At 42.5% G+C, this 27,374-nt stretch overlaps 1 protein-coding gene across 1 annotated transcript in view; it reads left to right on the plus strand.

Moving 5' to 3' along the window:
* RIN2 (Ras and Rab interactor 2) overlaps nucleotides 1-25,690 on the plus strand; it is a 42,949-nt gene extending 17,259 nt beyond the window's left edge. Inside the window, exons 4-11 of the mRNA XM_008939023.1 lie at nucleotides 313-424; nucleotides 2,904-2,976; nucleotides 5,145-5,236; nucleotides 8,247-9,377; nucleotides 17,568-17,873; nucleotides 19,675-19,806; nucleotides 21,935-22,098; nucleotides 25,284-25,690. Coding sequence (XP_008937271.1) covers nucleotides 313-424; nucleotides 2,904-2,976; nucleotides 5,145-5,236; nucleotides 8,247-9,377; nucleotides 17,568-17,873; nucleotides 19,675-19,806; nucleotides 21,935-22,098; nucleotides 25,284-25,601 — 2,328 coding nt within the window. The 3' untranslated portion in view covers nucleotides 25,602-25,690. The remainder of the gene's footprint in view (nucleotides 1-312; nucleotides 425-2,903; nucleotides 2,977-5,144; nucleotides 5,237-8,246; nucleotides 9,378-17,567; nucleotides 17,874-19,674; nucleotides 19,807-21,934; nucleotides 22,099-25,283) is intronic.
* The last annotated feature ends 1,684 nt before the right edge of the window (nucleotides 25,691-27,374 follow it).

Genomic DNA, 27,374 nt, shown 5'->3' on the forward strand with positions numbered 1-27,374 from the left:
CTCCAGACTCTGCGGCTTGACTCAGGTCTTGGAATTTGCTGCATGCTAAACTGGATTGCTCAGAGAAGGGCACAGTGGACTTGGTGTCATGCGTCAGTGTTACACAAGGATGAGACACTTCTCTAAATGTTCTCCTGGCATTGTACAAACAAGCTGTTGGACCTGATACAGTAACAACTGAGGAAAATTCTGGGATGATTTATACGTATCAGCAATCATGAAGTTGTTCTTGTTCCTTTTGTGTATTATCTGCCTCCCTTAAGGTATCTGTGATGAAGCTAAACCCATGTCCTTTTACTTACTCCACAACAGATATTTCTGGTTAGGAAATCTGCAAGACTGCAGAAGAAAGTTGTCTCTCTGCGTCTGTCCAATGACTGTGGGTCCTGCCTAAAAGAATTTGCAATAAAAGAAAGCACATACAGTAAGTTGTGAGTTACATACTTTTCAGCTCTTTGTCAGGCTGTATGAGCCAGGAGCACTCTGCACTGGTGAAACTTAGAGCAAAAGATACCCAAAGTCATGCAAATAGTGTCACAGACTGCCTACAGTGCTCTCTGAGAAGGGCTCCCTGAGGGGATTGGGCACATCCTGGAGAAGGGAATGTATGCAGAAATGCTCCAGGATGTGCTGGATGCAACAGAACTATTTCTTTTATGTACCTTGTTGAATCCAGGATTTGTTAGTAGTTACAGGTAGTTATCCTACAGACACAGGAACAGGTAGTTATCCTACAGAAACAGAGTCTATAATCCTGTTGTCTGCTGTCAATGAAATACCCTTGCATTTCCTTGTGCTCAGGGGACTGTTCTTGGATGCAACTCTATCATGACTCTGTCTACAAGCTTGGGTGTGGTGTTTCTAGTTTGTTTGGGGTGGTGGGTTTTTTTTATGTAATAACTAAATGAATTTTAACCCTTTGGAACTGTTTCTGATGGGATATCAATGATTTTTCTTTTTTCATTCCAACTGTGTTGTTCCCTGTTTTCTAGAAGAAATGAACAAATGTTAGAGTTCCCATCAGATTCAAAACAATACTGCCCTTATCTCTTTATTTCAGTTAAACTTCCATAGAGCAGAGAGTCTGTAGCTGACGCCTATTAGTAAACTGCTAAATAAAAAAAAAAAACAAAAAACAAAACAAAAAAAAACCCCAAACAAAAACAAACCCAAAAAAACCAAACCTTAGTCGTTTTAGCTGCAATTTTTCCTTTTTTTACCTCTCCCTTCCTAGCTCTCAGCAACAAAAAGTTAATTCTGTGTGTCTGATTTTGGTTATAAAACAAGTTATGTCGATGAGAAAGCCACTAGTGATAGCAAATCTAAGTGTGATCTAGTGGTTTTTTTGCAGGCTTGTTATACGACTGGATTTCCTCTCTCCCATATAGAAAATAATAGATTGTCTTTTATGAATACAATTTTACCACAAGGGGGAAGTATCTACTGATGTTTTTACTGAGAGCCATGGCTGCGGTTTATAATTGTGGTCAGGGATCTGAGCATTCATCTTCTCTTAGCCCGCCCCCAGATCACCTGTGTGCTAAATGTCTGTGTTGTTAGGCATGTCTTTAAGAGAGACACTTTTTCTAGGCATGTCAATGACCAGGTTGACCTGCCCTTCGGTGTTAAGTTGGGATAGACGATCAGTACCTGATTCAGGTTTCCCCTGGTTCATGAGCAGACTTTGTAGTCAGCAGCACTGGAACCTTGGCCTTACAGTGTGGAGTGCTGACATTGTTATGCCTTTGCTGCATGCTGAGAGGCATTGCTGAGGTATCCAAAGCTGCTGAGTGGCTTTTGGCTTTCAGCACCAAGCCGGGAGTATGCTGTGTTTCAGCCCAGATGTCTGAAGCATCTGCACTAGTTGAAGTACTCTCCTCAGGAGATGAATTTCAAAAGCATTCCTCTGCTGGTGAAATAGCAGCTGTGCCCAGCGCACCAGCTGGAGGTTCACCCCCCTGCAGTACAGCTTTCCTAACTCGGGGATGGGCTGAAGCAATCACAGACTTCACGTTCACCCCTTTATAGAAGTTATCTGAGGCTGCAAGAGACCCGTGTTCACATACTTCAGGAGCTTGTCTTAATGCTGTCGTTGCATCTCATAAATGCTCTTCCTTCTGGCCTCTGTCATGTTCAGAGGCTAAAGATACAGGTCATTTCATTCTATGGGCTTCTTCTGCTTGACTTTTGTACTCATTGGGTAAGATTTGCCACTGGAATCAGAGCTTAATATAAGTGTGGTCACTTACATTCACTTAATCACTTCTATGTCATTATCACTGTAATCAAGTATCTATATCAATAAAACAATGGTGTGGAGTGGAAAAAAAAAAAAAAAAGAAGAAAATTGCTGGTGTCTTCCTCCCTAGTTGTGTGAGGCAGTGGCACAAAGCAGAATCATCTGAGTTTTTCTTTAAAAGGTTTTCAGGTTAAACGGTTTTCTTGAAACAAATGAAAATTTCTCATCTCCCACTAAGTGCTAACACAGCAGGGGAGAAGACAAGTGAGTAGGATAGTATGCAAGAGGAGGAAATAAGACTTAAAATTTGGTGTATTAGTACACTGGGCAAAGAGCCTCATTTACTGGTTTATTGTGCATTAGCAAAATGTTGTGCAGGTCTTATCCCACTCAGTCTGTTTCCCAGGAATTAGACTATATGGTTGGGATAGAAAAACAAACCAATCACCAAGATGATCAGTATATTCTTGAAAATGCTTTCAGCAGAGCCACTCCTCCATACAATTGTCTTCTTTTAAGCAAACAGTAGCTAGTTTGATGGTGCAAACATTAAAATTTTTTTTTATTTTTTTTTTTTTTTCAAAAATCAGAGATGCATTTTATGAAGCTTTTCTAGGAAATGGTGAGATGTGTCATTCTTCTCCTTTTGTAACTTTCTTGACAGCATTTTCCTTGGAGGGATCTGGAATAAGTTTTGCTGATTTATTCAGGCTCATTGCTTTCTACTGTATTAGCAGGTAAGATGGTGTTACATTGTGAATTGCATTTTCTAGACTGCCTTAAGGAGTCTCAAGGACTCGGTTCGACATGAGCTTTTGCCAAGCTGCACATGCACGTGATACAAGAAGTGTTTATACCATGTAAGCAACTGGTCAGCACTCAGATGTGAAACAAACTGAAACTGCATTTAACGATGAGAGATTGCTAATCCTGTCACCCTTTTTGGTTCTGTGCACTATCCAGCTCCTGGTACATTCACTCTTAAGTGTCTCTAGGGAGCATGTCACAAGTGTAGGTTTCCTTGCATTTGTTTCTTTTTTTTTTGTTTTTTTTTTTTGGTCAGGGAAGGCTGTAAGTTGCTTGACTTTTGCTAAAATTAAGCCTACAAACACATGTGATGCCTTCCTTGCTCACGAGACGTGTAACTGAGAATCTCTCTCTGCAAAGTGGCTTTGATTTTCTTACTTGGCTGGCTGAAATACCATTGTTAATTCAGTATCATGGTGCAGTCAGGTCTCTCATTCAGGAAGCATGTACAAAACTGTATCCAGGCTCTTCACCTGTTTATTGTTCTGTTCCTTTTCTTCTTGCCCTTGGGGAAGGGGAGGAAAGTAAAGAGAGTGGCAATCTCAATTTGCACAGGCTGTTAAAGCTTTCCTAGTGCATTTTCTTAAACACAACTTTAGCTGCAAACTCATCCACAGGTACTTGTTGTAAATACAACTTCAGCTGCAAACCTGTCCAGAGCTTTTGGAAGCAGATGCATATTTCCTCATTCAGTGGAGAAGCATCCAAAGCGTTTGCCTGATGTTTTGTAAGTGGGAGCATCTACCCAGCATCTATGTCCTCTTCAGGCAGCAGCCTAGGGTTGATGGGGGTGCAAGAGGAAAACGTGTAGGCTTCTTAAGGACGCAGATATGTAGCTATCCTGAGAAAGAGTGAGTACCATTTGGTATGTCACAGCAAACCCAAGACAATTTCCTAAAACTAGAGGGAATTTCTTGCAGCAGATGCCCAGTCAGTTTGTATGAAGAGCCAAGGATTAGCAGTCATTGTATAGATGGTGTTCTAGACTCTAGATTATCTGTGGTATGATGTTGAAAATGTGTTTTCAAATCCTTTTCAGCTAGTGTATCGGTTGTGTGCTCATGCTCAATTTGAATTTCAGTGGCATTCTGAGACCCTGTTTTTTCAACAATTTAACATAAAACATAGAGAATATTTGTGATTAAAAACCCCACTGTCTCAGTGCTACACCAGATGGTTGGCTTGTTTGCAGCCTTAAAAAAAGTGATGCTGACATCAGTTGTATGTAGGATTTCTGTGCTTCATTTGTTCTCATTTACTCTTAATTATATAGGTACTTCTACTACAGATTTTTACAGTTTAGCATACAGTGTTGTTTGAGGGTGTATTGGTACCAATCAGGAAGGTGAGAGGTTTAGTATTAGTTGATGGTAGTACTTGCACAACATATATATGGTTAAGTAGTTTTGTCCCTTAAGACCTGTCGGAAAGCTTTCTGTGCTGGATTTGGCTTATGTTATTCATGCATTGCCCTTTGTAAACATCCATTGAACTTCTGGTGTGCAGTGAACAGAAGCCATATCTGATCATAAGTGACAAAGACTTTCTTAAGTGAAGTGTGTTTTCAGCCTAGGACAGAGTAGCAACAAAACATCCTAGCTTAGACATTTTTAGGGTAGATGCCCAAGTACTCATTTAAATTTTCATTCTGAGAACTGGAGTTCAGCTTTGAGAGGACTCAACAGCATATTCAGAAAATAAGAACCTTCGTTGAAGGGTTAAGGACAAGTAACGCTTTTGCATCTCACTGATATGGTTGTAGAAGACCAGATGTAAAGCTTCTGTCGTAATGGGAGAAGATACTGGATGGCTCTATGGAAACAAACCGAACTAAAGTCCTGGGGACTTGACTGTCATTTGCACTTCATGCCACTTTCCAATGTGAAGGAGCCCTAGACTTGGTAATGTTTCCTCAGCAAAATAAAAAGTGTATTTTATTTAAATACGCTTGAAGTGTATTTAAGGCTCTTGCTACGTGGCACAGCTCAAAGAAGAAAATAAGAATCAGACCTCAGCCACTGGCAGTGTTGAAAATAAATGCTTTTAAAATTATCAGTGTTTTTGTGAAAACCATAATTGTTTTTCTCTTTGGCAATAGGGATGTCCTTCCATTCACCCTGAAGTTGCCTCATGCTATTGCTGCAGCAAAGACAGAAGCTGAACTTGAAGAGATTGCTCAACTTGGACTGAGTAAGTAGTTCTCTGCGTAGGTGTCACTCACTGTAGCATGGCTGTAAGCTTAAAGAAATGGTCTTTATCAGTAAGTAATTCATATTGGTCAGTGCTGATACAGATTTCATTTAGAAAAGCAGCTTTGCTTATTAGGAAGGCCAAACCTTGTACTTGCCAAATGATAACCTGGGTGCTCTTCGTTCCTTTTGTGCCTTCTGGTGATATGTTAGTGCAGTTTCCTTCCTTCTCCTCTCCCCTCTCTGCTTAGTACTTGGGCAAAGAAAGTCTTACAATCTCCAGACAGAGGTTTGATGTAGCTGCTTCTCCAAAGACTAATGTTGGCTGTGGGCTTGCATAGCAGGCACTAGCTTGATAGTTTGCTGGAGTTGCTAGGAGAATGTAGGAACTGTTAATAAAACTTCTGTTCAGATTGACATGCAATCTTAGAATGGTGATTTTTGAGGTCAATGGCTCAACTCAGTACCATATTAATAAAAAAAGGAGTGTGCCCACAGGGTGTGCAGAGTGTATATATGTGCAATGGTTTAGTAACATTTTTAAAATAACAAAATGAAAGGATGTGTCCTTGTGTCGCTTGACTGCTGTAACCACACACGCATTGTAAAACGTACCTTGAGCTTGCAGGAGACCCAAACCCTGGCAGGATTTGAAACATGGGTTCCACCCAGATGAATCTTGAGCAACTGCTACAAAGTGCTGAATGTCCTCATTTTCTTTTGCAGGAAGGGAGAGGGTTGACTGTCAGCAATCTTTGTACCAGTAGATTTTTGAATCATCTTTGATTTACAGATGGATTCTCTCTAAATCAGAGTGCTAGCATCAGACTCTAGAACTATTTGGTGGGACTTTGCAACAAAGCTATATGTAGGACAGTATTGCACCACTTTGCTGCAGTAGCATGAAGTTAAAGAATTTATTCTAGAGAGGAGACAAATGAGTTCTGCACTGCTTATCTGGAAGTTTAGCTAATTAGATGAACATATGGTCTTTTATGGGAATAGAGGTAAACATGGAACTGCTGATTAACTGAAAGTTTGGACAGAATATAAAAGGGTCTGATGGGGATACAGTGTAGTGAAGGCACCTGACAAGGTGACCGGAAGCCTTAAAGTAACATTTGGTGAGTTTCTCCATAGGAGAATGGTAATGGTGATGGTGTTGAGCAGGCTGTCCAGATGAGCCATGCTGTCTTGTCCTCAGTACTCCAGAGCACTGTGCCATGCTTGTTGCAGGGTTAGTCTTGATCTTGAACAGTCTCTGTCTATGGTGTGTATGTTGTTTCTTCAAAGTGATACTTTTGTAAGCTGAAAAGGGGACTGATGGATCACTGTCCAACTGTGTGGTTGTTTTACTTGGGATCAGTTGCCTACTACATACCAGATTAGCGTCACAGTTTCTGTGAGCAAAAACCAGACACCAAAGTTGAGATTTTGGAGTTTTAAGTGTTCACGTGCAGAAGAGCACGCCAGGAAGGCAGCCCTTCAATGCTGTGGACCAAAGTGACGCCTAAAAACTCTCAAGGGCCCTTCCGGTTAAGCATGAGCTCTCATTAAGCAACCCGTAGACACAAAACACCCTAGTCTGAAAACGGAGGGTCGTAGCTCCTGCCAGAGCTCTCTTATGCCTTAGGCTCAGAGGGTGAACTGTGCAACGCAGGTTAACAGCGTGTAGCCCAGCAAAGCACATCAGGAGAAAAGAGTAGTAAAGATTTCGAGGCTGTTACCAGCCTGTAAGTTTTCACGTGCTGAACATAAGATTCCCCCTCTGCATCTCCTGCGTTTCACCTGCAGCGGTGCTTACATCATGTGTGATTGCAACAGGCACACTGGCCAGTTTGCTGAGGGATCTGCAGGCAGGATGTGAAGTGATGGAGCTGGAAAAAACCCAGCAGCATTGCATGACTATGTGGAGAAATATGCCTGAGCCTACACATGTTCTCTGGCCGTGGCTATCACCACGGGCCGTTTCCTGTCTTCTTGCCCTATGGGCAAGACACAGCTATTGGGCATGGACCCTGTTGTGTAGTGCTTGGCATTCAGGTGTCATTGCTCAACAGCTCAAACAAAGGCATCTTTACACTACAGGAAAGGGGGCTGTGTCAAAACTGGCAAACTTTTATCAAACCCTTCCTCCTCTGGTATTCCCCCATTATTTCAGTCTGGTTGCTGTCTTGAAGGGCTGATCTGATTTCAGTCCTCATACTTGCTGGCACTTTGCTGGGACAAGCGCAGAGGCCATAGTTGAAACTTGCTGGTTTAGCAGAGGTTTTCCATAGTCCTGGTGTGGGACTGCACATTTGGTCTACTTATGTGCCACTGAGTGTCTAAAACCTCAGACAAACTGTATCGTCATTGCAAAGACAGGGCTGCAGGCCAGTGCTCTTAAAGAGATGTGAGAGTTTGGTCTGTGTAGCCCACCACAGCAAAATGTGAGCTGTCTTTTTGTGTGTAGTCTCTTTTGTTCACTGTCAGAAGAAACCAGGTTAAAATCTTTGAGTTGCCTTACGTGGCCATCAGCTGGTGTAAATCAGCCTAACTTGTCTGTTAATGGAGTGTGCTTATGAATACTAGCTGAGTATCTAGGCTTATTTCTACTGAGTGAGATGCTTGTGAGTAGTTAATGTTTATTTCAGTCTAAAATTGATCAGAATTACTGGATTATAGTCTCTGTTCTTTTGACTCTCAGTTTATTTTTAAGCTTAGTTCAGTGGGCTGATTTGAAGCTGCACTTTGGTCATGTTATTTATAAATAAGAGCAGCCCTGGGGGAGTGTAGCAAGCATTTGTCTGGTGGTGCTTTAAGATGCTCACTCAATGTTTGTGTTCTGTTGTGGGCTTTTTTCTTGGTGGTGGTTGTTTTGTTTGTGGGTTTTGTTTTTTTTATTCCCCTGGAGTTAAAAGCTGGTCTAAATTTCTTAACACTTGAAACTGGTGGTGCTTTGTTGAATGTTCTGAAAGCCATCTGTATGCTGTCTTGCATTCTTACATTAACGCAATGATGATTTTCAGGCTTTTGGAGCTCCCCGGCTAACAGCAGCCCCCCAGATACTTCGCCTCCCCAAAGGCCTGTGCCTTTGGACCCTGCTTGTAAAGACTCGCGTCAGCTCTGCCTTATAAATGGAGTGCATTCTATACGAACGAGAACGCCTTCGGAACTGGAGTGCAGCCAGACCAACGGAGCGCTGTGTTTCATTAATCCCCTCTTCTTAAAAGTGCACAGCCAGGATGTCGGTGGAAGTCTGAAAAGGCAGAGCCCAAGAACTCAAGACGTGAATGGCACAGCGAGGCCTCGCTCCCCCCCGCCCCGGCCGCCACCTCCTTCTATTAATAGCGTCCTCACGAGTCCGCAGCTTTCCAGGACTATAAAGCAGGCGAGCATGCCAGAAACAGTCAGCCATAAGAAGGAGAGAGGCTTGGATTCGCTGCCGAGTAAACCAACCCCAATTCCGCCTCCTCGGCTGAAGAAACAGGCTGTTTGCCCGGAGGGGGAAGGTGGCTCCAAGGCCGTGGCAGTCGCTCGCCCTGGCTGCAACTCGGTGCCTGTGCCCGAAGCTGCTGGTGCTCCAGGTGAAGCCCTGCCCGAGCCGGCTCCTGCAGCCGCCAGAAAGGCGGCAGCCGCCAGCTCTGAGTCACACATTGGGTGGGATGGAGGCAGGCAGAGGCTGAGCGACATGAGCATTTCCACCTCCTCGTCTGACTCGCTGGACTTCGACCGGAGCATGCCGTTGTTTGGCTATGAGGGGGACACCAACAGCAGCCTGGAGGAGTTTGAGGGGGAAAGCGACCAGGAGAGCATGGCACCCCCTTTGAAGCCCAAGAAGAAAAGAAACAGCTCGTTTGTCCTCCCCAAGATTGTGAAATCTCAGCTACGCAAAGTCAGTGGAGTTTTCAGTTCCTTCATGACCCCTGAAAAGAGGATGATTAAGAAAATTGCAGAGATGTCCCAGGACAAACGCACTTACTTTGGATGCCTGGTGCAGGACTATGTCAGCTTTCTGCAGGAAAACAAGGAGTGCCATGTTTCGAGTACTGATATGCTGCAAACGGTTCGGCAGTTCATGACCCAAGTCAAGAACTATTTGTCCCAAAGCTCTGAGCTTGATCCCCCAATTGAGTCGCTGATTCCAGAGGACCAGATCGGTAAGAAACATTGTCCTGTGTTTTGCGAGAAGGGGAAAATGTGTGTTCATAGCCATAAACTGTGTCAGTTGGGAGAAGTGGGGTTGACTTTGCTAGCAGAGTTTGAGCCACTGAGTGCTTGAGTCTTAAAACACCACAACACGTACTCCCTGCTCCCAGTCACCCTAGCAACTGTGGAGAACTATGCCTCAGAGTTGTTTGTAAGAAGTTGTCCTTAAAACAGCTGCGGTGTGGACTTCTTACCTGATTATTGATCCCTTTTATTTTAGTTGCTGTACTGTTAATAATACAGAATCCTGTTGACACGTGTATTTTTCCCAGAACTGGGCTGAAAATAGTTCCCGGTACTATGCCAATTTTAACCGTATGGATTGTAACCATAAAACTAGAATTTATTTGAAACCAGTGACAATTAGGAGCAGAGAGACATTTCATAGCAACTTAGTTTTGAAATAAATCTCATTCTTCCAAACATCCTCATTATCTTCTAGCAAAGCTGTATAGTCCCTACACTTGAAGAGAAATAAAAAGGGATATGAGAGTCTGAAAAAGAAACAAATGTGTGCAAGAGAGAGAAGAGCATGCTAATCTCAGGCATTCTGTACGTCTGTTATGTGTACATGTTTATAAATGGTTGCAGATGAGCTATATATTTGAATACGTTTGAACAACAGACTTATGTATCCACAAAAGTGAAATCATTGTTGCTGCATGAAATATCACTGCCTTTCTGCCTTGCCCAGTCTGAGCAGTATTTGTAAAAGAGCCTATAAGCCACATTTAGGAGGTAAACACCCTTCAGGGCAGAATGCTTTCCTTATGAGGTCACTTCAGTCTTAATTTGCTTGTTTTTCTGCTGTATCCCAGTGTCCCAACAGCTGGCCCGGTGCAAAACTGGCAGAGAGTAATTCTTTTTCTGGGACTAGAGGCTGGTTTTATGTTGACATTTCTGTCTGTCCTTGACCAGGAGGAAATATTCTCCCAACTTCAAATTTGTTTACACAAAGTCAAGCGAAAGTAACTAATACTGCTAAAGCAAATGCAACACTGCAAAGAGTGTCCTCAGAATTGAGAATTTCAAAGACTTGTAATGTTCTCACTGGAATAATACAGAATATTGTGTAGGTGTTATGGGGAAGAAAAAAAAAAAAAACAAAACAGAATTGAGCAGTGGTGCAGGCACATTTTCGTCTAGATTTCTGCAGAGTACTGGGTATTTGACAAAGAAATACAGATTTAGTTTCCTTGTAATTTTTTGAAAGCTTGGTTTGACTTGTACCTCTCATAAGGATGTGGTTAAGTTGTACTGTAGGTTTCTGAAGACTGGAAGAATGCTGTCTACTTCAAATACTTCTGCAGTTTGGAGTTACATAAGCTATGAAAAGTAATAACTATACTACAATGGTTTTCTTCAGCGACAGAAAGTCTGGCTTTGATCATATGATTACAATTAACTTATAAAGCAGGACAGTTTACACAAAGGAGGAACTTGCGTTTGAATCATCTGCTGCTTATGGCTCGAGTCTGCAAACAACCACAGTGGATCAGGAGCCATCAGATGCTGCTGATCTAAGCAGATAACTATGTAACAGGAAGATTTAGTCATCCCTGTAGAGAACTTTTTATGATGTATCCCTATTACCTGCAGTTTTGCTTGACTCTTTCAGTATGGAATTGCTGCCTGCATTTTAACTTTGAGTAGTCATTTATCTGCTCTTGTCAGTTTGTCCTCCCGTGGTGCAGGTTTTTCCTCTCCTTGTGTCAGCCTGGGGCTGGATGTGCGCCGCTAAAGCGTCTCCTCCTTTCTGTTCACCGTGGACTGCCCCTTGGCGGTGGCAAGTCAGTGCCAGGGCTGAGAGCCTCTGCTCGGGTGGCTGCTGCATGAGAGCAGGCAGAGCTGCTGCTGCCGTGGGCCTGTTCTGGGCAGCCAGGCTTCACCGCCTTCTGCTGGTGTCTCCTGAATGTTGGTGGGTGCTGCTGGAGCAGCACCCCTCCAGGCCTAGTGAAGCAGGTGGTGTTTGGAACTTTCTCCCGTGCCTGTGTGATGATGTTTGTGATCATGGAGTTTTTCTTGTAGGACTGCATCACGGACTTTCCAGACTCCTGCAAGCGAAAGATTTCCATGGAAGATGGGTTAATTTTCCCAGACAGAGGGCATGTCACATTCTTTAGCTTCTGCCAAGTCATCAGGAGAATGTGCATCATTGGTGTTGCTAATTATGCCTGACAGGTGCCTCCTAATCATAGCTTTGTAGGCTGTTAGCCCTTCCTGAAACAATGGGATTTCCCTATGTTGAGACAGTCAAGACTAGGCATGTGACTCTTTATTGTTTAAGGATGAATGCAAAGTGTTGGTGGTTTTTTTAAGTTGTCCACACCTGAATATGGCTTGGAGCCTTGGAGAGAACATGTTGGCCCCTTGGTGGCTGGGCATGGCTTGCCACAGGGACTTGGATCTGTATAGAGGATCCAGTGTGCCAGCTGCTGAAGGGAGGCTTCTCTGAGCAGCACTTTTGCTGAGAGACAGTATCTTACTTGGCTTATGAGATTTTTATTGTGCTAGCTTGGGGCCTGTTTCCAGTTTATGAAGGTAACTTTAAACCTGATCTCCAAAGAACTTGCAAAGCCCTTCTCCAACCCCCATCTCGATGTCACGTGGATTTTGTATGTGAACTCTGCTTTATCATCTGAATTTTAATGGAAATACTAAATCTTTTCATGCTGAGCCCCATGGCGGTTCTTGGCAAATATGTCTTGTCTGATAGCCAACCATGGATAATTGGGTGCTCAATACAGTATTTTATGTACCTGTTCATGGACCCACCTTATGGTAATTACAGTAAGACAATATTTCCCTTTTTTGCTTATAGGAAAGTTGCATGGAATAGTGTTATGGTTCTTAAAAAGGTTAAGGTACAGCCTACCTGCTCTCTTCTTCTTCACCAGTTGCATTATGGTTGTAAAGGAATTAGAATAGTATCCTACTACTAATTCCTGAAAAACTCACGTTGTCTGTTTTTTAGCTCTATGTATTTTTTCAGTGCTTGCACTTTTTTTTTTTTTCTTTCCTATCCCCCTACCCTGTTGTTCTTTCTACTATCTTTTCAAGTTGAGTTGAAGGCAACCAGTGTCCTCCCTGGCACACCCCCTTCTATGGGAGCAAGGGGATAGGGCAAGTAAGATGCAGTGGTAAAAGTGCTGAGCAGAGGAACATGATTTGGTTCTCCCATTCGTAACCATCCCTTTCATTTGCTTTGTGACTTATTCCTTGCTCCTTTATTACTACTTCTTTATGAGAAGAGATGTGTTTTCCACACAGGCATAGGATGATTTTTAATTAACCTACAGCTGATGAAAGCAAAACAAATATAGCACAGGTAGTTCTGTGATTCTTTTGGTGTGCTTCATGTAAGTAAAATTTACCCTAGGCACCTTTCTTCCCTAATTTCTCAACTTTCGTCACTGTCATCCACCTCAGTTCTACCTGTGTGAGGTCTTGCTTTCAAGCCTTGCTCCTTAGAGGAGATGCCCTTGTCTGCACCATGGGCTAGGCTTGTGTCACTGTAGACATCCACCCAGAACTGGACACTTGGCTGTCCTGACATGAACTGTCATAAAATAAATTTGTATCAGTTGTGCCAGTCTATGAACATGCAAAATATTAGGAAAATCCAACACAAAGGCAGTGTAGTCAGGTGTCCTGCATGTACATACATGGTGTTTCAAAGCAAACTTCTGCTTCCAGCCTCCCAGGTAATGTTGCTTGTGCAGGACTGTCTTTTTGTGCTGGTTTCCAGGCTCACTCAGTCTTACTGAGCTTTTCTTTTACTGATAAGTGATTTGGCCATCACAGGTGATAAACGGGACTTGTGTATAAATCCAGGGACTGGAATCTGACAGGCAGTCTCACTGGAGCAGCAAGAGCTGGTAATAGCTAAGCTGACAGCCTGGAAAAGGCCAGAGTGCGCCTGCAACTTCAGGCAGTGAGGGCTGTAAAGAGGCTGTGTAAGGACACTGGCTATGACTAACACGTTGTCCTCCGTAGATGCAGACTTCTGTGATTTGCAGCGAAACAAAATTGCATGTCAGCACAGGATACAGATGTGTTTCCACAAGTCCCAATGAAACTAGCTGGCTGGCCTTTACAATTCAGTTATCAAAGCATTTCCAGTTCCCTTTTTGAGGCCAGAGCCTAATTATAGGTACGATTTCAGGAACTCTGTGTGGCACTCAGCTGAAATGATACTTAAAAAAAAAAAAAAAAAAAAAATCTGAAAAGTGTCTGTTTTGGATTTGGAGTATGAAGCATCCTGGGAGGATATTTGAAAACACCTTGTGTATGCTGAAGTAAACAGGAATTTTTGTCGTCAGTTTGGATCTTTGAAATAGGCATTGTTACCACAAAGCATCAGTCCTCAATTCACAACTTTGATGCACATTTGCTTGGGAGACAATTCTGTGCACTTTTTTTTGTAGTCATTAACAGTGAAAGCTGCTGCTGGCCTGGAATTGTTTTGTGGGATCATATCCAGAAACACCTTTCTCTAAAAAGGGCCAGTAACAACAGTGGACAAGAAAGGGTTAGTAGTTGGATGATCTGATCCCAAACATGCTTATAGGTGTCTGACACTGAATATTGGTTTAAGAACCATATCAAACAAAACACTGTCCTTCCAGGCTTTAATAATAATACAAATTTTCTATAGGTGTTAAATTAATTGGGATACATATGGGTGTTGTTACCAACGATTATAAAAAAAGTCCTGTCCTTTTCAATCTTGCTATGGTTTTGTCCTCATCATTTGCTGGAATTTGTCCCTTTAATCTGAGGGCAAAACTTTGTGGTTCTTATGTCTATGCCAAGAATTTAGAATGGAGAAGAAAAGGTGAGGTATTGTTTTGCATTTGTTTGGTTAGGTGTTTTTTTTTGGTGGTGGGTTTTTTAAAGCAACAAAACCCACAAAAAGTTTGTGTGCACTGTTGTATCTTAGTCACTTCCTTGTTTATTAGCTAGTTCTGTGCAAACATGCTGCGTTAAAGTGACAGTTTCTCTTGGTTTACCTTTACCAAGGCAGTTAGTATCTCTTTGGAGTCACAGCTGTCCTTTATATAATTTACCTTCTATTAGCTGTAATACAGTCACTGAAGAGTAATGAAGGATGCCTTACTAAATATCCCATCCTATCTTATTTGCCTGATTGCACTAACAGCACAGAAATCATTAGGAACAGCCTTCAGCAATAAGTACTTGGACCCTGCATGGAGCTTTGAGCACAGCCATGTGAGTCTGTTAGCTTCTCTCTTCCTCTGTGCTGCTTCAAATCAATTTAAATGCCCAGAGAAACTGTGGAATGTGATCAGGTAAACTTCAAAACAATTTCCAGGCACTGCTTTTGGAGCTGGTGGTGAATTGCAAATATGAGAGAACTCCTTCTTGCCATCTTGCTGTAAAACAGCCATAAAAACCTGTGAGATTCATCTCTTTGGGGAGCTGTGGGAGTGGCACTAACTTACTAAGGGCTGAGGGCAGAAGACTTGAGGCTTCCACATGTCACCTACAGATAACAAGGCTGGCCCAAACCAAGGACTCTGGGTCTCTGTGGAGGAAATTTCCCTCCCAGCATCATCCAGTTCCTGTAGCCTCTGGGGAGGGACTGCTGCTGCAGCTGCCTTCCCGCTGATGCTGCAGGCAGCAGCAGAATCGGCTCCAACCTGGAGCTCATAGGGGATCAGCCACAGAAGTATACTGACCTTTCTGATCTGCTATCCCAGGCTTCATTATCTGACTAAGGGATTTGAGGATCCACAATTAACGCTTCACAATTTATTGAGCTGCCTGCGACCAAACGTGGTGGTGACTCCACTTCCCTGAGATAAAGAATGGCTGGTGCCAACCATTAATTTTGCAGAACTTCCAGGGGAAGTGTGTGGGAGTTGATTTCAGGGGGATAGAGAGTTCTCTTGCTTAACATAATGTTTGGCAGCACCGAGAGCTTTAATTTTGACTTAAACAAGACCAAGCAATTGGAATGCAAACTGCAGAGTTATTCCACTTACAAGCAATGAAGTTCGTGCTTTTGTTGTCTAAAAATCTGAACAGGCAGTAGAAATAAAGTTAGATTGTCCAAAAAAAACACCTCTCAAAGCCGTCATCAGTGAAGCTGGCAAGGAACTGTGCATATTCTCTAGAAATTCAGCTAGCTGAAATACCCATGGATGCAAATTGCGTGGGTGGTGGTTTTGTGTTGGTGTGTTTTTTTTTTTTTTTTTTTTTCCCTTGGTGGAAGAGAATTTCTGCCCCAAGGGTTGCTTTGATGGCAGCTTCTGCCACTGCACAGAAAGGTGATGCTTCTGTTTTCCCAGCTGGGTTTGGTAGGGCTGTCTGTGGTGACTGGGTGGCTCTGAGTATATTGGTAAGGATCAGTCATTAGAAATGTTGCCATTTGTTACATATAATTGGCAGCTCTGGTCCAGTGTGAAGCTGGATCCACCATTCACACTGGGGCAGGCCATCAAGAACACGTCAGACTGGTTATGCCTTTACTGCTGACCATAGGGAAGTCCAGAATATCAGAGGGCAAATGCTGCTCCTTATGCTCACTCTTTCTCCCTTTCAGCAGCTTTCACAGCCTCTGTTGTGAGAACCCAGCTGCATTTAAGGCATCTGGGAATGAAGCAGACACAGCTTTGCCTCTTTTGTTGGGGTCTCGGGAGTCACGTGGAAAAACAGCAAGGGAAGCTACAGAAGCCGCATCAGAATGAGGATAGGGGAGATGGGAGCACCTCATATAGTTGGACGTTTGGGAATTGCATGCCAGACAAATACAGAACAAATGCTGTGTGTGAGGCAGAGGCACTGTAAGAGAAGTGGTATGTGAAGGACTTTTTTTTTAAATGGGAAAGAAGTATTGAAGACCCCAAAGGAATAAATGACTGAACACAAGGATAAAATAATTGAAGGCATAAAGCAAAAGCGAGAAAACAGAAGTCGGTAATGCTTGTTTGGGGTGGTGGTGCATGCATGTGTAAATCCCAAGCCCTAGAAATAGTCTGCAATTTAAAAAAAGAAAAAAGGGAGAGAAAAGGCTGTGGTCCAACAGCAAGACATAAGAACAAGCAAAGAACCTGGAAAGGGCAGGAGGTTTAATGAAACTTCAACGAGTCACTACTGTTATCAGGAGTGTCCGCTGCTGGCTTGTATAAATGTGTTACCTAGTAGTGACGTGGTCTCTATTCTTTCTCTTCTTGCTCCCTGTGCTGTCCTAGTACATCTGCCTACTGTGGGGTCTGGTCATGCCCCACCGTCAGGGTGTTGGTGCGGTGGCCAGGTTGAAGGGTCCCCAGTTTCTTTTGTGCTTCTGGGAATTCACTATGGTACAAATAATTGATGTAGGCTAATTATTAATATAAGCTGTATTGCCATAGGGATGCTGAGTGGAGAGGAAATTAGCTTATAAAGTAAAGGTTTACAGAGACAATATTTAGCAAAGAGCCTTCTCTGTTACGTGGTCCAGACTTTGAAAATGGAGAATGACTGTTTAAAAAAAAAAAAAAAAAAAAAAGTGACTAGAACAAGGATAAAAAAACCCCAACAACCTCAGTTAGTGGTTACTGTGCCACGTGCACGCTATTGCCAAACAAAGAACTTCAAACTTGATGACAAAGCCGTATGTAAGCTTGCGTGGTGAAATCCAAAGCTGGACAAACACAGCTTAGTTTTAGTTTGTAGCTTAAAGTCCATAACCTGTCCAAATTCATACAGATTTGGACAAATTTGAGCCAAGTTTTAGGAGACCTTAGTTGATTATAGTTTGATGGAAACTATGCAAAAAGCGTGGGTATTCATGCCAAAGTGGAAAACTTGAGCTTAAAGTCTAAGCTCAAAGGAAAATAAAGCAAAAGAAGTTAACTGGAGCTACAGCTTGTGCTTTTTTTTTTCTTTGAGTCTGTAGCTTGTCTGTGCTGTGTATTTCTTATAGTTACCACATTGCCATAAATGAAAATAGAATACAAATTCCACTCTGCCTTTTGCTTTCTTGTTAACAAACATCTGGAAAATCAGCTTGTATAATAAATAAATCCTAGCAAGTAGGCTTTGCTCTACAGTCTCTCATTTGGGAATGGTTATATTAATACTGGCTTGGCTCTAGAGGAGGAAACCAGTCAGCTGAACGTGTTTTCTTGTTGCAGATGTTGTCCTGGAGAAGGCCATGCATAAGTGTATTCTGAAGCCGTTGAAGGGCCACATCGAAGCGATGCTGAAAGAGTTTCATACTGCAGATGGTTCTTGGAAACAGCTAAAAGAAAACCTGCAGTTGGTGCGGCAGAGGAGTCCTCAGGACCTGGGCGTGTTTGTTCCAACACCAGACTTTGTGGATGTTGAAAAGATCAAAGTCAAGTTCATGACCATGCAGAAGATGTATTCACCTGAAAAGAAAGTGATGCTGTTGTTGAGAGTTTGCAAGCTGATTTACACTGTCATGGAGAATAACTCAGGTATGGTGCTTCCCATGGTTCAAGTTCATTGATACACCATACCTGGGGTTGTCTTTTAGTGAAGGAAATCAGACCACTTAATTCTACAGATGTGAAATATCTCCTTCTCCTTTAGCTCTTATACTGTACCCTTGCCATCTTGAGAGGGATTCTTCTCTCGCTTCTTTCCTAGTATTTCTGATGTGTCTAGTAACACATCTTACAAACTCAGTGTGAAGCTGAGTTGTGAAGCAGCTTAAAAAAAGCAGCATTGCTTAACCATAGGCTTTGGAAGTTGGTTTTCAGGAAGGCTGTCTGGTGAGCCCCAAAGTTGACACTGGTTCTAAATTAGTATTTTTCTGCAAATCGTCATAGAAGTAATACCCTGTATTTAGCTGTAATAATTCAGTGGCACATATGCAATATGACCACTACAAGGGCTCTGTGTTATTGGGTGGAGGAGAATAGCCTCTGATCCAGTATTTTTGGTTTGCTGTGCCTCTGAATGCTCTTACTTGGACACTCTTCTGTGTTTTTGGAACAGAACTAACATCTAAAAGTGACCTTGAAACCTAGATAAACCTAGATAATGAAATGGAACTACAGAGCAGTTACAACATGCTGAGTACTCAGTGCCAGTATGTCTTGTCATACATTGCTGTGGTAGTTCACAAGCTAAGGTGAAGAAAAACTGGTGGTGGTGGTAGATTTTTTTTTTTTTTTTCTCCCTAAGCAAATACAAGCTGCTGCAAGTGGTTGGCAGTTTTCTTTCTAAGTGAGCATTGAGTGTGCAGCTGAGTCTGGTGCTGATTGAGATGCCTACTTTCATTTGAGATGAATGGTAAAAGGTTGTGGCTGTTAAAGACCTCCAGGCAATTTTGTAGGGTCCAAGCTCCTGCCCAGCTTATGACTTCTGTGCAAAATCCTGCATTTTAAAATGGCCCTGGGAGTCTCGGCCTGAAGTGTGGTAAATTCTTTTCTCCGTGCGGTGTTATAACATTGAGTAGGGCATTTCCAACATGCAGAAGAATAGTATCAAGGGGCTGCTGCCAGTTAACTGTGGCACTGAGGGGCTTGGGCTAAGAGTGGCAGATGCTCCTCAGGTTGTCTTGTTTTGTCATGCAAATTTTGTAAAACATGGCATTGAGCCAGCAGATGTTTGAATATCTGCTTTGTCCTGCACTCAGCCAGATGATAGTGGCATACCTGCAAGGTATGCCTTAGCTGGTGTAACTTCAGATATCAGCCCTTCAGTCACCTGGAGTTTCACCAGAGTTTAAGTTGGCTCCTGCTCCTGGTGGTTTTAAGTGACCGTCGCACCAGTTCTGCAATGAACACAGTTTGGCCAGACCTGGAGATTTGGCCACGTAGTATTTTCTAAACAAAATGTTGAAATGCAGTAGAAGTGATAGGAATGCAGACAGAGGTGCAGGGGGAGGTCAGGTCAGACTGGCATGGCAGACTTTTGTGAGTTCTCCATTTAAGCTGGTGCCAAGGTGAGCCCAGTCTTTAAATTGCCTTGTATATCTCAAGGTGCTCATTGTCAGATTTGTGCTTAAGCTGGTGTTGATCTCCTGTCCAGTGAGTGTCAAAGCATGTTCTCTCTGCTGCATGTTGGTAACGGGAGGCTCTAGGGTAATACAAAAGTGCTAATAGAAGAGACCCAGCTGAGGGGTAAAATCACTGAACAGAATTGTTCTGTTCTGACTCGAATCAGGACAGCTGGTCAGTGAAGGCAGCAAAATAATGCTTTCCTTTCAAACTCTGAAACTGGTAAAAAGGTGTGGTTTGTGTATCACTATCTGTGTTCCCTTCAACCCAGGGAGGCTGTATGGAGCTGATGACTTCCTGCCTGTATTGACATATGTACTAGCCCAGTGTGACATGCTGGAGCTGGATACTGAAATTGAATACATGATGGAATTGCTGGATCCCTCTCTGCTGCATGGAGAAGGTAATCTTTTTTTATCAGAATTGAGTGAAAGGCCTAGGGGAAGGGGGTTTCTTCACCATAGTGCAGTTGCTCTTAACCTTGTTTGAATAGAAATCCTTTCAAGGGGGGTCCTGCAGTCAGTGACGTCAGTAGTATAACAAGAGACTCTCATAATTATTTCCACCAGAAAGCAAGAGAAAGCTGCTTGTGCCTTCAGAGTACAGCCCGGAGTGACCAGGGAATCTGCTGATGTATACGACCTTATGAGGGAATATGGGGAATATGTTGCTTTCAGCCAAACAGGGGGAGCCGTCATGACATGTGCACTGTGCAGGTGCCAAGTGTGGTTATCCCTCTGTGCCTCAAAACATCCCCAGAGTATTACAGGGCCGCAGCACTGATACACTGTGAGACACGGAACGGGACTCTGGTTAGATGCTTGGTGAAAACTACTAGGGCAATTCCCTGTCCTTCTGGGGGAAGTGCTTTTGAGAGTTTTGGCCCTCTTAGTGGTCTTTGTTTTGCCCCAGTGTTTGCTTCTCAAAGTATTTTGAGCCCTAGGCATATGTTCCCTAAGGCACTCCTGAGTGGTGACTGAAGTGTATTTAGAAGCAAGGAAATCTCCCTCCTTCCTGCGTTCATGGTGGTGTTTTTAACAGAGGTATTCTGCAAGCTCCAGGGCTTATTATAGGGCCCATAATCTACCAGTTCATGAGGAAGTGTGAAGATTCTTGTGACCGAGCTCAGCTGCGACTTTGTGTATGTTTTCCATTCCTGTTATCTTTTGGCTTGTTGATGCTGCTGTATCCTCTTGTCTGCTGGTATGCGTGAGAGAACTGTGCCAGGGTTCCCCTGATTTGGCCCTAGTCTGTTCCCTGCTTTGTGTACAGAGCATCCTCTAGTGCATTATTTAGGGATCTCAGCACAGAAAAAACTTGATGTGAAGCCTAACCCTAATATCATTGAAAAGCAGAAACATTTACTGGAATATTAAGTCATGTTGGTTTTACTGCAGCAGAAGAAGTCAATCTGTGGGCTGGCCCTGTCTTTGGCAGCAGCTGAACAGTACTGTGCAGGAAAAATTGCTTAGTGCTTTTGGGTTGTGCAGTTCAAATGAATGTATTGACCAATTTGTCTCATGGGTCTTGTGTGTGGTTTATGTATTAAATGTGTGCAAACCTAAAGGCCAAGAGGATTTTATCAGTAATGGAGAAAAACAGTACTGTGAAAAATAGTATGCTCTCTATGTGAGAGCATGGAATGTGTCATTGACTCCACAAGTAGACTGTGCTGCCTCTTGACTGGGCACTCCCACTCTAATAAAAATAAAAGAGAGAGAAAGAAATGACAACACATCTTTTGTTTCTCCTGGTTGTAGAGGACTGCCTTCTGTTGAGACTCCTTTTTCTTTGTGGCCTGTAGCTTCTTTTGTACATTGGCAACTCTGTCGTGGCTTTTATTTGTTCTCTACTCTTGTAATAAAGGTGTACAATCCTCCGTACTTCACATCACCTCCTGAACTAGTTCAGTGTTATGGGGAACATTAAAAAGGTGACAACAGTCTTAATTTTGAAAAGTGGATGCTTTGAGATGCTTCCAGGGTACGAATCACACACCCAGCTGTTGCTCTGTTGCCACTAAGGGTGGTTGCTTTTAGGTTCTTTAACAGTGGTAGATTGTCTTCTACTCGGTTTGAACAGCTCTGTTTATTTCATCCATGCTTGAAGCTGAGGAAGAAAACAAATACTTGTTTGGAAATTGTTTAGAAGAAATCTTACCTTCCAACTTTGTGAAAACACTCAGGCTGAGGGAGTGACAGCAGTCATTGAAGTAACCAGCTATCCAGAGCACTGAGAGGGCCCATAGTAAGATAAGCACTGTTGCACTGCTTGGTACCAATACCGAGTACATGCAACTACTGCATGTCTCCTAGCAGCTCATAACACACCATCCAGTATCTTGCAGGCCAGTGAGCTGTCTTTATGCATGAACATTTTGGTGGTAGAGTACAGGGACTTTCACATCTATGTACGGGGCGGGGGGTGTGTGTGTGTGTGTATACAGAAACAAAAAAAAAAGGTGACTGTGACCACTTGGAACAAGTGTGATGTTTATTGCTATTCTGAGAAGTTCTTCCCTTGCTTCACAGGAGGTTATTACTTGACAAGTGCTTACGGGGCACTTTCACTCATCAAGAACTTCCAGGAAGAACAAGCTGCCCGGCTGTTAAGTTCAGAAACCAGAGATACTCTCCGGCAATGGCACAAGAGGAGGACAACTAACAGGACGATACCTTCAGTTGATGATTTTCAGGTAGAGCTTAGGGCTGAATTAAAGAACAGTGGGTGATTGCTTTGTTGGAAATCCCCATTTGAGAGGTACCATTCATAATGATTCTCTTGAGGCCAAAAGGTAAGTGGAGTGAAGCAGTGCTGACAATATGGCTGGCAAATTTGCCTTCATTTTGAAGTCTTTATACTTTATAGTAGAGCTTGATTATGGTGGTCTAAAGAAAGCACTAAATAATGGAGCTTTCTCACCCTCCCTTTTATTTAAGCCATGCAGAGCCAGGACAGACTGAGTCATATCTTAGATTTAGCTTCTTTGCATACTTTGGTGTTAAAAAAAAAAAAAAAAAAAAATCCAGACTTCCAGTGGTATAAATCAGCACAACTCCCTAGCTAATGGTGGCATTCAGCAGGTAACAGGAGAGGTGGGAGTAAAGCTTGCCTACAGTTTTAAAGTCTAAGCAAGAGGTAGAGTTTTGTACTGTGGATGTCTTCATGTCTGTCTGTGTTTTTTCTCTCCCGCTCCATTTCTTACTGGCCTTTCAGAGTAGGGCAGTAACTTCAAGTGAAGAATAACAAAACTGTTGGACTGACTTCATCTCTTCACACCAGGCCTGCATGTCTTTCATAAAGTAAGCTGTTGGTTGTCTGTTCCGATGCATTTATTCGTGGACTGAAACAAGAAGGATGTTGGAATCAAGAAGAATTTCCTCCTTTGCGTTCTTTTGTTTACAGTTCATAACACAGCACAAAGTTGGTGGAGAGGCTAATGACAGCCATTAATGAGACATGATGTAGTTAAGAGCTTGAAAAATGAACATGTGGGGTCATCAGGAAATAATGAAACCTTTCAGTTGAGGCTTCTGCTTTGTCAGTGTTCATGCAAATGACTACGGCACAACACAGAGCAGGAAGGAGTTGGGAAAAGAAGCAGTCTTCCACAGTTTGCCTCTCTGATAAACCAATTCCAAACTAAGGCACAAAGCTAGTCTGCTTTAGTGGGATCCATTTTATCTTCTGCTTACTTGTAGTTAGGTGTCAGATTGAAGTAACTTGAGGCTCTGTTCTTTCTAACAAAACTCTACACTTTCCATGGGAAAATTGATCACCTTGTATTTCTGCTGGATGATGAAATGACAGAAGATTGTTTCAGCAGGATCTTGTATTCTGTTTCACCCTTTCTTCCTCAGCAGTGAGCTTCAGCCAAGCTAACCTTGCAGCTGGGCACTGTGCTGTATGCAGGAAGATGCAAAGGGGAAGAGTTGGCACTGGCTGTGTCCAGTGCTGCTCCTTCTGTTGTCTCTTTCAAAAGAGAGCCTTGGATTGGTAATATCAATCACTTCCAGGCTATACTTGGCACAAATTCAAGGGTTTTGCTGCCTGCTCAGAATGCTGGTTTTCCATCTCCTTTCTTCACACCCTGCAGTCCTGGAATGAGGCACCTTGCCTACAACCTGTGTAGCACAACTTCAGCTCAACTTCTCTTTGCCACATGGAACCAGGATGTGATCGTTGCGTTTCTGTGATGTGGTCTCAGCCTTAGCAGCTTTTGGGCCCTGCCTGGAAGGCTGCCTTCCTCCCTCCCTCCCTCAAAAGGATGGAAAAGCAAAAAGTCCCATATTTTGATGATGATTAAATAAAGCTTTCTGATACTGCATAAATAGTGTTGATACTTAGAATATAGTTACAGGCATTTATATGAGTTACAGGCATTTGTTTAAGCTTCAAACTCTCCTTGAAGCAATCCTTTCTAAAATCCCATGCATTTAAAACCAGGACTTTTCTGTCTTAACTGCGTTAGAAATTAAAACTCCAGTGTATTTTGCTTTACCTGAGGCTGATTTTTTTTAAAAAAATTTCTTCACACTGGGTAACAAAAATGGATTATTTCTATTCAGTCAGATTCAGTCCCAATGGTTTAAAAGCTGTTGCAAAGCTGCAGTGTTTTGGTCTGCAAGCTATCAAAAAATACTTCATGAAAGACAAGAATGCTATTTGGAACTTAAGTCATAGGAATGTTCTTCTCAGTCTTAGCTTCTAACAGCTGTTTTTTATCATATGTACATTTATACCATTGTGATTCAGCATGCTTATTTTATTCAGCACACAAACATAGGTACCACCTCAGTCAATAAGCTGCTGTTTTTTTCCACCTCACTTGTACTCCTTTTTAGTCTTTAATTGCAATTAACTTATTTTTAAAGAAAACACAACAGCAAGCTCCTTTGTTCATGTGTCCAAATTTTTTTTTCCCCCCTCTTTTCCCTGTTGTTACTTTTTACTATGCTTTTTAAATGACTTTTGAAAGGCATAACTGCATTTCATTGTAGATCATATTTAAAATTTATCCTTGTTACTGGTTCTGGGCAAGTGTCAATTTCAACAGAGAAAAAAGGTCCAACTTTTGCCTCAACCACATGGATTTGCTGCAGTGTTGCAGAATGAATTTTCTTCCTGCATCCCGTTGATTGTTATTTAGCAAAAGAAAATACTGTCAAATGAAACTTGGTTACATCTGGCTCAGACACCAAACTGCCACTGGTTAGGATGATGAAGATGCCCTGCCTGAGGATGGATTACCTTTTGCATGCTGTGGCCTAACAGTGCAAACAGCTGATCGTGTAGCAGCTTGTGGATGAACACCCCTGCGTGCTGCTGGCAGAGGCTTTCGTGTGGTGTTGTGTGGTTTTGTTGTGTTTTTTTTTTTTTTTTTTTTTTTTTGTTGTTGTTGTTGTTGTTTGTTGTTTGTTTGTTTGTTTTCCCCCTTCTAATGTACTGTGTGAAGCTTCTGTTCTGTAGTACTGACCTTGCAGAGGCAATGTTATCTCTTGGGCTGCGGCCTCAGACTTTCATTTTGCTTCACAACATTTTGTTTCCTAGGAAGGCCAAATATCAAGTCCCATTAAAAGCAGTGGTGTTTTCCATGTGTTTTTAAGGCTGTATCCCTTCACTCTTAATTGCAGGGTTAAGATGTGGTCTGAGGAGAGGAGGGTGTCAGCTTGTGAATTTCTGTGGTGCCTACCAGGGTCTTGCCATGGTTTTACCACCAACATGGCAATTCACAAGGTGGCCATAATGTCCAGGAACCATTGGTGTGTGTTTCACAGCTAGAACATGGAGAGGCTTGTTGTTTGTTGCGTACTCTTCAGTTTTCAGAAGATGAGGTTAGGGTTTTTTAGAGTTTCTGATGTCTGTTTTCTCTTTCTACAGAACTACCTTCGTGTTGCATTCCAGGAAGTTAACAGTGGATGTACAGGGAAGACCTTGCTAGTAAGACCATATATCACTACTGAAGATGTATGTCAGCTTTGTGCTGAAAAGTTTAAAGTGGACAATCCAGAAGAATATAGTCTGTTTCTTTTTGTTGATGACACCTGGCAGCAACTGACAGAGGATACCTACCCTCAGAAAATTAAGGCAGAGTTGCACAGCCGTCCACAACCCCAGGTCTTTCACTTTGTCTACAAGCGCATTAACAGCGATCCATATGGTGCCATTTTTCAAAACAACGATGACTCAGCTTCTTAAAATCAGCAACTCGCCATTTTAATTTCTTTTCCTGGTTAGCTGTTGGAAAGATCCTTGATGGCTGCCTTCCTTAGGAGCTAAACCAGGTCTGATACTATAAATGCCTAGTAAAACATGCATGGACACTTCTAGCATTGCTCCCAAAATCCTGTGTAAACCATGCATATGGCCAGTTCTGTGGAATATTCCACCAGCGTGTTGGAGTGAACAGCCGACGTGGCTGAATTTCTTGTACTGCAGACTCTTCTGAAGCATATTACACTGTGGCCTTCTGCAGGTCTTTTGCTGTAGCGTGCAAAAATCTATTTTCATACACTCATCCTTTAGCAAAATGTAATTTTTGATTTAAATATATGTATGTTAGACAAGTATTTCAGTAAACTGGCTGGTATGAGCTCAGTTTGACCAGCGTGAGTTTGACAAGACTTGTCCGATGCAGGGCATCAGGTTAACTCAAAATTACCTGGATGATTGCATCCTTTCCTAATTTCTTTTTTTAAAGTACATAAAATTGCCATGTTTTTATCTATCTATATATATATCATAGAAATTTTATAGCAGTTGCAGGTAAACTGTCAGGGTTGTTTTTTGAAATATTTTTTTAGCTATAAAGTATTCTATAATTATGCATGTGATTTTTAACATTTAATATACAAGAATAAATCTCTTGCTGGTTTTAGAGTATTGCATTAAAAGTCTCTGTGGTTTCTATTGTTTTCCTGTTTACAGGAGAGTTCTTATGAAACTTCTGTTACCTATAAGGAGATTGTAACTTTGGCACAAGTGACTTCGGTGCCTTTAATCTGGTCTTGATGTACTGTGTTACCTGGATTATTGTTCATATGTGTTGTTTTAGACAAAACTAGGGGACTGGAGGAAAAAAAATGAAAGAAAAGGATGTAGAGAAGGGACAGAGACAAGAATGTAGAGAATCTAAGTTAGGTTAACTTAAAATGTGTTAGTCTGCTGGCTCAGGCTCCTTGATGAAAGTAAGCGAAAGGAGGTTGCTCAGAAACTTGTATGTAAGTGATGTAGATAGGTGCTGTCAAATCCCTCAGTTTATCACAGATAGTATGTGTTAGTAGAGAATGAAATCTGTCATGAAGGTGAAGAACAACACTATTTTGTGCAGTCTCTTGCCAGCACTGGAACGTATCTTGAACTGCGGAGTGTGTTGCAGCATATCACAGTTCCAAGTTACTTTGTAGGTGAGATGTGAGAGTATGTCCTACACGTGCCAAGATTAAACATTTTAAATGTGTGTTCTGTAGATTGGTCCAGGACAGCTGGTGCCATGGGTGACCATAGGACCCTGCCTAAGTTAGTGCTGCTCTCTTGAGTGGGACACGGCTCTCTACAGATCCAGTGTGAGCAGGATAGTGGAAGGCAGCTGACAACAAAAATGTTCCGTGGATTGTACAAGCAGAGATCTGTAGCTATTTTGTCTGTTTGCTATGTATGTGAAACCATGGGCGCTTGTTTGTGTTACATTTTGTAAATGGTGAGTTTTGCACAAAACAATACAATGAAATATGGAAATACAATCTGGGGTGTTGTGTGCTTTCTTTCTTGGGGTGGATGTTCTATTATGTTATCAAAGAAGTGCTTTGCACCTGGATGTAAATTTAGATACTGCTTCTTGCACTGCTCGGACCACTTAGATGCCTTTGCAAAGGAAGGATGGAGTAACATGAGCTAGGGCCGGTGTCTGACCTGAGCAGGGGCAAGTCCTGCACCGCACCTCTAGGCAGCGGCTCCCCGTGTCGGGCCGGG

This window comes from Merops nubicus, unplaced genomic scaffold, assembly GCF_000691845.1.
Source record: "Merops nubicus isolate BGI_N331 unplaced genomic scaffold, ASM69184v1 scaffold39900, whole genome shotgun sequence".
Lineage (NCBI taxonomy): Eukaryota > Metazoa > Chordata > Aves > Coraciiformes > Meropidae > Merops > Merops nubicus.